General features: G+C 29.3%; 1 protein-coding gene across 1 annotated transcript; it reads right to left on the bottom strand.

Annotated features, from left to right (window-relative positions):
• Window positions 1–5,759: 5,759 nt before the first annotated feature.
• On the bottom strand, window positions 5,760–9,763 carry LOC123295536 (esterase FE4-like). The gene is made up of 7 exons (XM_044876920.1): window positions 9,571–9,763; window positions 8,966–9,106; window positions 8,341–8,491; window positions 7,876–8,249; window positions 6,978–7,295; window positions 6,580–6,727; window positions 5,760–6,085 (listed from the first exon to the last, which is right to left on the bottom strand). The coding sequence occupies exons 1-7, from the start codon at window positions 9,712–9,714 to the stop codon at window positions 5,778–5,780; spliced, it is 1,584 nt and encodes a 527-aa protein (XP_044732855.1). The 5' UTR covers window positions 9,715–9,763; the 3' UTR covers window positions 5,760–5,777.
• Between the last annotated feature and the right edge of the window lie 3,051 nt (window positions 9,764–12,814).

Here is a 12,814-nt window from a genome sequence, read left to right as displayed (position 1 = left end):
GCCAGTAACTCGGGAAGTATGGACTTTTCGAAATATGTTTTAATAACTTTTTTTGCTTAGAATTCATTTCTATATCGATTCCCGTCATTTTCAGTAAAAATTGGGTCCACTCCCTTGGTAAGATCGCACGAATTTTTGTTTTTAACTTCTTTAAGTAAGCTTTAAACAATATAGTCGTACAATTTTTTCGCAGGATTCCGAAATTTTTAGATATTTATACCTTACGGCTCTCGTTTACTATACATACACACCAAACATATGGTGAATGGAACTAGGGCTGGGACTAAAGAGTTAGAGTAAGTTAGCTCTCTGACGATGATGATGGTGGTGGCATAGCGGTTGTATTTATCTATTTGAATGGAGATAGTGCAGCAGTAGTACAGTTTATAGAACATATAGTACTATGTACTACTACCAGCTAGTAGTCAGTTCTTGTTACACTCTACTAAATATCCAATATGAACAATACAAATAAAAACCCACATAAAACCAGGTCGACCATATATCTTGATCAAAACATGTTTTTTGTTGTTGATTCTTCTGGCTCAATATTATATTATTATGTTAGTGAGTAAAAGTTTTCCTTTTTCAATTGTATCGGATGTCGATTTTATTATGTTTGATTTTGAAAATGTTTTGTAGCGAATACATAAAATTCCTTTATTGACTCTCATCGACTATCATGAAAAGTTAGAGCAATGTAAATTTGATATTTTTGTTGAGCTTCCGTAAAAGCTCGAATAATATATAAACTCTATTTGTGTACTTTATTTATTTATTTTTTTTTTTAAATATGAACCGAACCCTTTGTATACTTTCTATGCTATAATGATAGTGATCGTTTTTCTCTGCTTGCGTAGGCGCTGTTAAAAATTTCGATTTTTTTAAATTTCTTTAAGGGGTACCCCTTTGAAAAAATCGAGATCGGAAAAAAAATTTTTGTTTGGGAATTTGATGAAACTCGGTGGACAGGGTAATTTTGATTCAAAAAGTATTAAAATCAAGTTAGTTTAATGATTGGATGCACAGTTTCTGAAATATCGCAATATTTGGATCGATTTTAGTCCGTATCTCAAAAAATATTCGACCAGTGAACAAATGAACCCGATTTTTATATTTTCTGGGTCAAAATTACCTTATATACTGAGTTTTATCGAAATTGGAGATTCCAAAAATTTTTTGAAATTTTTTAAGGGGTACCCCTTTGAAAAAATCGAGAAAATTGGAAAACAAATTTTTGTTTGGGAATTTGATGAATCCCAATGGGGTAATTTTGATCCAAAAACTATAAAAATCAGGTTAATTTAATGATTGAATGCAGAGTTTCTGAAATATCGGAATATTTGAAGTTTCATATAACTGCAGCCAAATTAGATCCAAAAAGCACAAAATTGAGCATTTTTTTTGTTATTTTCGGTAGAAGTTATTTGAATAGCAAAGTTTTTGAAAATGAATCTTAAACCATTCTTCTGTCCCAATTATATCGAGATATTTACATGTCAGAAAAATTGCTTTAATTTTAACAATATTTCTTATTATAGAGTTTAAAACTGAACTTCCAAAGAGGTAGATAGATATATACTCCGAACCTGTATATTTGATCTACTTGAATATTATATATGTACACGTACGGTAAATCATATATTATACTTGAGTAGAGTATTTATGTAGAGTTATGCTGCTATACCAATGTGTATGTTTGGTTATAGTTTATTAGAGAGTATGATTTAGTATTTATGTGTATGTTAGAAACGTCTAGTTTCAAGAAGATTGTATTTTAAGATGATGAGTATGACTATGACTACGATGCGATCTATCTATGTATGCATATCCACCACTATTAGTACACTCATTTTGGGTTTTTCACTTCTCACTACGTCTAAAGAAGGTAAACTTAAAGAGACATGTAGAGTTTAGTATGTAAAATAAGGTCTGTAACCATAAAAAGCCAACTTAATTGCAAAACGCTATAAATTCTTAAAATTAAAAAAATTGCCATAAGCAAAATCATTACTTATTCGCTGGTAATACAAATTTTATAAACTTGTCATATTTAAGTGGTTCTGATAACGTCATAAGGTAAAAAAATTAGAAGTTTTTTGATAACACAGGCAAATTGGATCCGATCCTATTGATATTTTTTTTGAAAACCCTTTGGGTCAGTCTTTTTACCTGTGATGTCGAATTTTTCGCTAGTTATCACTAATGTGCTTAATTCCGGGATCAGGACTTAACATTCTTGAAACTTACTTATTTTGACCACAAATTTGAAAAGTATGACCCAAATTTAGTAGGATTACATACTTGGTTTATCAAAATTGCATAAAATTGGGATATGATACAGTAAAATTAAATTTTTTGGATTCTGATGACGTCATGAAGTTAATAAATTCTATTTTTTTTGATAACACAGGCAAATTTGATCCGATTTTATTGGATTTTTTTTTTGAAATCCACTCATTTTGGGTCATTCTTTTTAGCTGTGATGTCAATTTTTCGCTAATTGTCATTAATGTGCTTTATTCCGGAACCAGGACTCAAAAATTCTTGAAACCTATTATAGCTAGGTTGATTTTGATCACAAATTTGAAAAGTATGACCCAAATTAAGTAGAATTACATACTTGGTTTATCAAAATTGGATAAAATTTAGATGTGATATAGTAAAATTAAATTTTTTGGATTCTGATGACGTCATAAAGTTTAAAAATTAGATTTTTTTGATAACGCAGGCAAATTTAATCCAATCTAATTGGAATTTTTTTTGAAACCCACTAATTTTGGGCCATTCTTTTCAGCTGTGATAACAGTTTTACGCTAGTTATCACTTATATGCTGAATTCCGGAACCAGGATGCCACATTCTGGAAACCTATTAGAACTAGGTTAATTTTGATAACAAATTTGAAAAGTATGACCCAAATTTAGTAGGATTACATACTTGATTTATCCAAATTGGATAAAATTTAGATGTGATATAGTAAAATTAAATTTTTTGGATTCTGATGACGTCTAAAGTTTAAAAATTAGATTTTTTTGATAACGCAGGCAAATTTGATCCGATCTTATTGGAAATTTTTTTTAAAACTTCTAATTTTTAGACATTTTTTCAGCTGTGATGCCAATTTTTGGTTAGTTATAACTTATGTGTTGAATTCCGGACCCAGGATGCCACATTCTGGAAACCTATTAGAACTAGGTTAATTTTCATCACAAATTTAGTAGGATTACATACTTAGTTTTAAAAAAATGGATAAAATTTGGATATGCCTTAAATAACTGTAGTATATATAGTAATAATCGAATCTATATACCACATACCATACCTACCATACTTTATTTATATACCATAATATACGTACGATACGATACGATACGATACGATATACTTTGTGTATGTCTATCTATCTATCTATTTGTTTCAATCTTATCTTGTTACCTAAAAAGACGTATACACCATCTGTGTAATGTTTTAAAGTGACGACGAGTAATACTAAAATTCAGTTCCTTTACTAATTACCATAAACATAATTAATTTTAACTAAGTGCTTACCACCTTATAATGTCATAATAATATTTAAATAAAAATCATTATTATAATACATATTCTATACTTACCTACGTATGTATATCTATCTACCTACCTACCTACCTACCTACCTACTACAAGTACAATGTATAGAGCAAACTTAGTACATATATGATGTAAATATAGGCGTTTGTTAATTAAAATATACAGGGTAATTTTTTAAAAACTTTCGTTAATATTTGGAAAACCGAGTGTAAAAATAATAAACGCAACATCATATTTGCGCATTTTTATGTCTGTCTGTGGCATCGTAGCGATATGCCAATTTTTTTGGTTTCATTTGAAAGGTAATTTATCGGAGAGTGTTCTTAGCTTTGTTTCAAGTGCGAGTTTAGGGTTCCATACCAGAAAAAAACAAAAAAACTGGCGAAGATCTTTAAAATGCTTTTAAGGAAAAAGGTGATTTAAGGTAGTACCAGCATGAAATCACTTTTCGACAGATTTGGCCGAATTTTTTTTCTCGGGTTTATAATAGCTTTATTTATGAATTCCTAAAATTTCATAATTTTTGACCGTTTAGATCGCGAGATATTTAAAGACAAAGTTCGCGATTTTGAGGGTCATGTCCCATTTAAAGCATGTAAAATGTCTGGTCTCTCCACTATTTTTTATGATATTATTATATATTGAAGAAAAAGTAGAAAAAAATGTTTATACAATACAATTCTAAAAAAAAAATTTAGAAATTAATTTTCACTTTCGAGATATTAATTTTGACGTAAATTGATCGAAATTGGGACGTTGGCATAATTATTTCCCATTTTAAACGGTCAAAATTTCTGAAACTTTGGGAATTAATAGTAAGCATTATTAAATTCTTAAATTTAATTTTTCGTTAAATTCTGTCGAAAAAAAAATTGTACCATTGCTTTAACATAGAAACTGCAAATACCATGCTGGAACATCGTTAATGAAGATTCTTGTTAGATTTTGTTTCAAGTGCGAGGTTAGAGCTCCGTACTCGAAAAATTTGTCGGGGTTTTTTTAAATTTTTGTAAATTGCACTTGTTAGGCAAAATGAATAGACAGTACTGTGTGGTACCCGTGGCCAAAAATATCTACAGTAATTTATTTTCTTTTCCATTATAGGCAATTTTATTACAGATATGATTTACAAATTACATACTAAACAAAATTAAATATCATCAATATTATTTCTCTATAGAGTGTTTTATCTTCATCGGTACATTTTTAGATCGTTAATCTATTTTTCGTTATTAACCAGCACGGTAAGGTTTATAAATGAGGGGTAAATCGTGGAATTTGATAAAGGAATAAGGAAGATCTCGTGATGTGACAGAAAAACCTCCAGATGAGGCCAGAGAAATATTATATAAGATGTATAGATTTTTTATAAGGGGGCGAACGTCTTCATAGGCAACAGGAGACATCTTTTTTTTTTTTTTTAGTTGGGCATGCATATTTTTTTAAGGAAATATTTACTAAGGTACATTTGGCAAAAATAAAAATAGTTTTTGACTAAAAACAATCTCCATTAAATTACCTTTCAAACGAAACAAATGAAATTAAAATCGGTTAATCGGTTTGGGTACTGCGATGCCACAGACAGACAGACAGACACACACACACATATAGCGACCAAGCTTATAACACCCATTTTTTTAGTTCGAGGGTTAAAAATGAACAGATACGTGTTTGTTTCCATTACGTTTCTGAAAAAATCACTTTGTAGGTTTAAACTATTTAATTTAGTTTTTAATTAATGTTCTAAAAATCATTAAAATTTATGTACTGTCAGTGTATTACATATCTTTTGGTATAGAAACTTTTTTAAGGGGTGGGATGAAATGGGGTAACTGTAATCACGGGGCAAATGAATACAGCTACCTCTTTTTTCTTTATTACCTTATTTTACCACAAAAAGTCAAATCAAACATTTAACTTTGGTAGATTTTTAAGTTTTTTAAAGTATTACTGTAATTTGGGTAAAAATACTGACTTTGATACTTACTTGCTCATAAACCGTACAGGGAATCGATAAGAATTTTTTCACAAATAAAAGATAAATAAAATTGTAATTTTTTGGCCTCATTTTAATTTTTAGGGTATCAGAATACCGTAATTACTATTTTTTTCGATATTTCGAGGGCTGAACTCGGATTGAGATGATGGTATGTATTATGCTATAAAATTTTGTAATAATGAAGCAAATAAATGTTACGATAAAATTTATTTAAAAGAACGACTTTTTACATATGTATTTAAATCATCCCAAAAATCACAAGTTTTTTTCCCGGGATTTGTTTTTAATAATAGATTATCACTAATTTCAATATAATTATAATCTTTTTTTGTGACTGGATACCATTTAATTGGTAATGAATCATCCTCAATCGCTTTAGGATCCTTAGTTTTAACAAAATTGCAAAACATTGTGACTAATTGACTGTGTATTCTTTCTTCCATACTGTCATTTTCTACTATAGGATGTTCGGGGTATTTAAATAAGTAACCAATTAAATCTGGATAGCATGCTCCTAAAAGTAAAGTAAAATATTCAGTTTATTATGAAATCAAAATTTTGTGATTCATTTTGTCTGCCTTTAAGAGGATTGATAAATTTATAGTTTTGTGAAGAAGAAAATTGATATTGTAGCCCTGCTTAGAGTGCACTGTATTACCATCAGAGACTTGACTTTCGATTTTCGGGTTGGCAACCCTTTTTTTGGCTTGCCATAACTTTATGTTAAAAAAAAGTGATGAGATTATTAAGTGATGAGAGTAAAAGTGACAAGAAGCTTGCAACTCTCGAAAGGGTTTCTACATTTCAACTTCCAATTTTTACGTTTGTGTTATCGAAAAACAGGGAAACGACATTGACGACAATGATACAATTGATGTTTGGCGTTATTTTAGTAAAATTGGCTAACATTTCTTGAACCTCAAAAATCCTACGGTCCTGTCTAACATGTTCAGGAAATATTTGCCGTAGTGAAACTAAATAAAAATACTCGGGAGCCAAGAAACTTACCGTTATGAGAGATATTTTTTAAATTTTTATACAAATTCCATCTTCCATTTGTTGAAAATTGGAATAAAAATAATGATTTTCGACTTTTTTTCTTAATTATTTTAACTGTTGAATCAATACCGCGAAATACAAATATGTCTGTGATTAACTGAAAATTTAAAAAAAAAGAAGTTTTTAAAATACCTACAATCAAACGTTGTTTTGGTTAGCTTTAACTGGCGTTTGGATGCCTAAGAACTTTTCTTAACCCAAAAATAAGTACATGTTAAAGTTTTTAAAAACAGAGAACTTATAAGTCTTCTGCTACAAAGTATAATTATGAATCACAGACTTTTTTCATTGTAAGATAAATCTTTTATTATTTGATTCTTAAACTTTACGAAAATTTCTTCGCTCACCCTATGATACGTTTCCAAATCGCTTTTCGATGGCAAACTCTCACCATAATAAAATTGTTTAATTTCTTTACCAATTTCTTTACATAATCGTGTACCACGTTTAACATTAAATTCTGGTGTTACAAAAAGTTCGTAATTATTAGTATCTGGTGTAATTTCTGTTTGAAATTTCTCAAGTAACAATGCCTCGTTCGAACCATAACCAATCATTATTGGTAAGTGTTGATATTTGCCCTCTGTCAATAAAAATGTAGGATCTTCAGTTATGATTGCATTTTGAAGATACTTTTTTTCAATTACAGGTACACTATAAAGATTCTATGGGAAGAAAAAAAAATGAATAATCGTAATATGATAATTAAAACTAGATTTGGAAAAACTGCGCTTGTCTTTTTTTTTGTTTACTTCAGCCCTGTTAGCTATGTATAGAAAACAGGTTGAGAAATTTGTTTTCAATTTTCGAATCCCTCTTACTTTTTCATTCTTAGTCTAGTGCACATATTTTTTGCCTGAAAATTGTCCTACTTTCTTATAAAATCATGTCCTTATTTCAACCTTTTTGTCACTTGATTACTTTGTGCTTATCGTATGGAAGATCTTGGTTGCAAAAAATGGAAAACAAACCTCTACTAAAAATTTTTACTTGGAATTTTGGACTGTTTTGAGATCAAAAGTGAACTATAAAAAATTCGTTTCAAAGCATGCACTTTTTACTTGTTTTTACTTAAACCTAGTACTTTTAGTTTTTTTTTACTAAGTCACAATCTGGGTGTTCATAATATTTCTTTCTATTTCAGAAAAAAAAGCCAGCCCAAAAATGATAAGTTTGGAGATAATAAGATTTTTCGCAGTATCACCGAACCATAGTTTATAGCAAGTGTGGCAACAAAATACAAACCTCAACGTCTGAAAATGTTTCGATTAATTGTCTTGATGTTAAAGATTGTAATTTTTTGTACATATTGTATTCTTCATTACAATTACAGTCTAATTTCTCTGCTATTAAGTCTGTGCGTTTCTTATATGATGTCCACGGTAATATCGCAGAACCACTAATTAATATTAACTTATTAAATAAATTTTTTCCTTTTGGTGTCATTGATATTAAATGAGCATAAGATGCACCCAAGCCAATACCCAAAACAGTGACATTATTACGATCACCACCAAATTTGGAGATATTTACATTAATCCAATTTAATGCCATTGTGATATCTTTTAAACCGGCATTTCCTGATATTTGTAAATTATCATCTTCAAATGATAAAAATCCTAATAAAACAAAAGACCAATTTTATTGTATTTTTATTATCGCAAAAATTGACACGTTTCATTGATAAGTTATTTTTATTTTTGTATTTACCTAATATGCCTGTTCGATAATGTATATTAACAAAAATAACATCATTCTTTAAAAAGGTTTCATAATTGTAAATTGATTTTGAAGTAAATACACCAGTTATTAACACGATTACAGGTTTTAAATGATCTTGGTTAGCAATGTTAATTACATCCTGAAACAAAGAAACTGATTTAATGATTAATTCTTACGACTGATTTCTAATGTATGTTTATTTTTTCCTAGTCTCTAACGGTCTAAGAAAACTCTGAACGATCTAAAAAAGCAGGGAATTTATCGGATACAATATCCACTTATATACCATTAAAAATTCTTAAGCAATAAAATATTTTGCCCAACTAAAATACTGCATCGAGCATTAAGCGTTTTTGTTTTTCAATTCATATATTGTTCACTTTTGCTAAAATTGTTTAATAATTATTAAAGTGGCTTATTGTTTGGCCAATTACCTACTGCGATTTTTTAGACCATTAGCTTAAATATCACAAAGTCGTAGAGATAGTTTGATAGGCTCACCAAAAGGAAGCTACTCACAAAGTTCCAAGTATGGTTGAAATCTTACTTTTCTGGTAAAATTTTTTTACAAAAAGTCTTTTAACAGACGATAAATAGTATGCGTCAATTTTACCTTAGGTGTGTGAATATCCAAATATAGACAATCTTCTGTTCCAATAATTTCTTTTGAGTCAAAAAAGTCGTGACACACACAGCATTCATGTTGTACATTTGCTTTGAATATACCAGTCCAACATTTTGGTAAAACGGGATCCTGAAATTTGTAATGAAGAGAAATTATTTTAAAATATCAATTATAAATTCGACAAAATCAAAAAGATCTTAGATTTTCTTAGATCTATTCTAGAAAATAAAAATTTTTCTACAATTTATAGATAGACATATTTTTACGTTTCGATGCTATTAAAAGCGCCGTTTTCCGCAAGAATATAACAGAAATCGAATACTAACTGGGCTAAAAATCTAGCATTCGTAAGAATTCGTATTCTTTATTGATACAAAAGCAAATTTGTATTTTCAAAAATTCTAAAATTAGCTACAAAATATTCTTTCTTAGTCAGATTGATCAGTCATGAATTTTTCTACTCTAGGATGTCAGTCCCGATATACTATTTTTAATAGCGTTTACTTTTGTCTAAGGCCATGTTTTGTTTATCCAAAGCGAAAGATTCTAAAAGTTATTAGCTTATTTAATTACGTAATTTTGAAAGAACGTACCTTAAATCTCAACTCCCTGAGCGGTGGTTCAGCATATGGTATACCTTGAAACACCCAATATTCACCATCTTTTAAATTATCAACAATTTGTCCACGAATTAATCCTTGTTCAATATGTATTACAGGTGTTAAATTGTTGGCCATTATTAAAACAAAATTAAAATATCAATTATTATACTTTTAAAGTTATTGATTTTCAAAATGAAATTGTCCAACAAGTGTAAAACAGAAATCTCCATATATATTTGTATAAGTTCGCTGATAAATTCATAATACGCATACAGTGACGAAACTTTTATAAAATTTTGGGATAATTTTAATATATTACACAAAATAAATATTATAATATATATAAGGATGCATTTTTTATTGACTTCGAGCATAGACATAGTTATTGTAATAAATACCACGTACTCGACCTCAATTGACCTATGTTGCTCATTTACGAATTCGACCTCACTTTTTACGTCCTCAGCACGCTATAAAATTTTAGCTTGATATCTCTTTTCGTTTTTGAGTAATCGTGATGACAGACGGACAGACGACAGACAGACGGCAGATAGACAGACAGACAGACAACCGGAAATGGACTGTTTAGGTGATTCTATGAACACCTATACCAAAATTTCATAGCATCAATATTTTTAAGCGTTACAAACTTGGGACTAAATTTACTAAGTTTACTTGGGTTGATTCAAAATTAAAGTGAAAAAAAGTTCACTAAATAAATGTTCCAGAAAACTTCATGTAAACAAAATAATAGAAAAAAAAGGAATCCGTGAATTATATTTTAGATTATTTTATTGGATATTTTGGCAGTTTTGATTGTGTGAAATGTACTTAAAGACATTTCGTAATGTTCTGAAGAAAACATTATGTATAAAGCCGTCAATGCAGTTTTCGATTATTAAAATATTCACATCGTTATTGAATTTTTTGCTATCTAATCTATAAACAATACTAATTGACATGTTCCAAAAATTTATTTATTAAAAACATCAATGATCTCAATACACTGATTAGATTAGAAACAAAAAGGCTTTCATACTATGTATAAATATTTCAAGTGTATATTATTACTTTTAAAATACTTACTACTGATTTATTTACCAAATAATTTATAGATTTTTTTTTGGAAGTTTTGCTTATTTTTCACTTTTTTGCCCTAAAAAAAATTATATTGAATTACATAATATTTAAATGGGATGTAAATATAAATTATTTACCAATTTTTTAATTCTATTTTTTCATTATATTTTTTGAAATTTTAACTCACATTATATAAAAAACCATCATTTTAATCAAGATTTTAATTGCTATACATTCATCAAAACAAATATGAATTTGTTTTTTATTTTCTAGGAAACCGGGTATAAAATTTCCTTTACAGGTGCACTGAGTCTATTTAGGTCAAAATGATGAAAAATAGAAATAATGCTCTTAAAAGTATGTGTAATAGATTATTGGATTCGGAATGTTTTGTAGAAAAATGTGCTGAAAGAATTTTTAAGCACAAAAAAAAAAAATTGAAAAAGTTTTAAATAATTAAAAATGAAACAAAATGTAAATAGTTTTTAGCCAATGTTTGATAAACGAGACACAGGGACATTCCAGGAAATTGCGAAGCCCGACGAACTTGCCAGAAATGGCACAATGCTGCCGGACACAAGCATCAATAAATATCCGGCCAATCTTAGATGGAGGGAGGAACGTACTTGTGGTACTACAAGACAGATATGATCTGAGTACAATCGCAGGCGTTCCGAAGATCTTATATCACTTCCAAGGGCCTCTGTTCGCAAAGTTGTTGCGGCTATTACAGGACACTGGTTAGGCGGCAGGCATGCTGAACGCTTCTCACAGTGGTAAGGAGGAGGAGAAAATGTCTCATCTTCTCTGTCAATGCCCAGATCTTGTCATGAGGAGATGGACTTACTTGAGCCAGCTTCTCTTTGACGACCTCTCCGACCTAAAGTCCGCCTTCGTCAAAGCTCTTCTGCTGTTCTTAAACAGCTCCAAATGGTTCATGGAGTAATGGCCGGAGATGGGCCTACCCTTTTTCGGTATCACAACGAACCCTATGGTCTAAGTGTGACCCACCCCCAGGACAGCCACTCTAACCTTACCTAACATTCATAAACTATTAATATTTATGAAATTTCAAAAATAAATTCTTAAAGAGGAAAAATTTTTCTATTAAAAACTTTCACTTCCGGAAGTCTATCTCCATTATTTATGATTTTAGGTTAACAAGAAATGCATGATTTTTCCGCAAAATTTTACACAAGGTAAAAAAAAATTAATTTAGAAATATCTCTGTTAAAATTTTGGTAAAGATTAAGCAAATAATTCAAATATTTTGACGTCATTTGATTTTTAATATTTTATTAAAATGATAAAATATAAAAATTAACAATGCATTAGATTTTCAGTTGTATTATAGTTAGCAAGTACATACAGATAAGGATGGAATACCTTCGAAGATAGGTTCGGTAGTTGGTAAATATTATATGTTTACTATATCTATCTAGTGATAGAATATTTACTATGTTTACTAGCGATAGTAATAAACACCGTATGAGACTCAAGAGATATACTAGTAACAGATTTATGATCCACCTACAATTGGATTCCCATGTTCTTCTTCAACATGTACATAAATTGTCTTATGTTAAGGTTGTGCAAATTTAATATTCATTCGACCCAAATTCATTTAATATAATATAAGGGATGACAAAATTGTATCTGAGTAGGTACCTGTGTTGTGTCGTCATACATATATAAATAATTGAAATCTATTTTTGTATCCTATACATGAGAAAATTTGATTTTAGAAAATTTAGAAGTAGTAATTTAATGTGAATGGAACATTTACTTAAAAATGTATTAAATAGAATAAAAGCAAAATTATTTTCATATGATGCCAAGCAGTTAAAATGGCAGTCATAAGCAGCACTAATAACTAAACCATTTTGAGAGTAGACTACCCCTTTATATTATAAAAGTGAAAGTGAGATTGTTTGTTAGTTTATTTGTTTTGCTTTCACGTAAAAACTACTGAATGGATTTAAATGAAAGTTTACAATAATATAGCTTACATACCACAATAATAAAGATAACAGTTACCCATTCGCTTCGCTGTACGATTTCGGAAGTTCCTTAATGAAGACTTAATAGTGGATTCATAATATAAAGTATGGTTTTTTTTATTTACCTAAGGTATTTCTAGTGTTATGGAGGGGAA

Source organism: Chrysoperla carnea, chromosome 3 (genome assembly GCF_905475395.1).
Source record: "Chrysoperla carnea chromosome 3, inChrCarn1.1, whole genome shotgun sequence".
Lineage (NCBI taxonomy): Eukaryota > Metazoa > Arthropoda > Insecta > Neuroptera > Chrysopidae > Chrysoperla > Chrysoperla carnea.
This window is presented reverse-complemented; position numbering and strand designations above follow the sequence as displayed.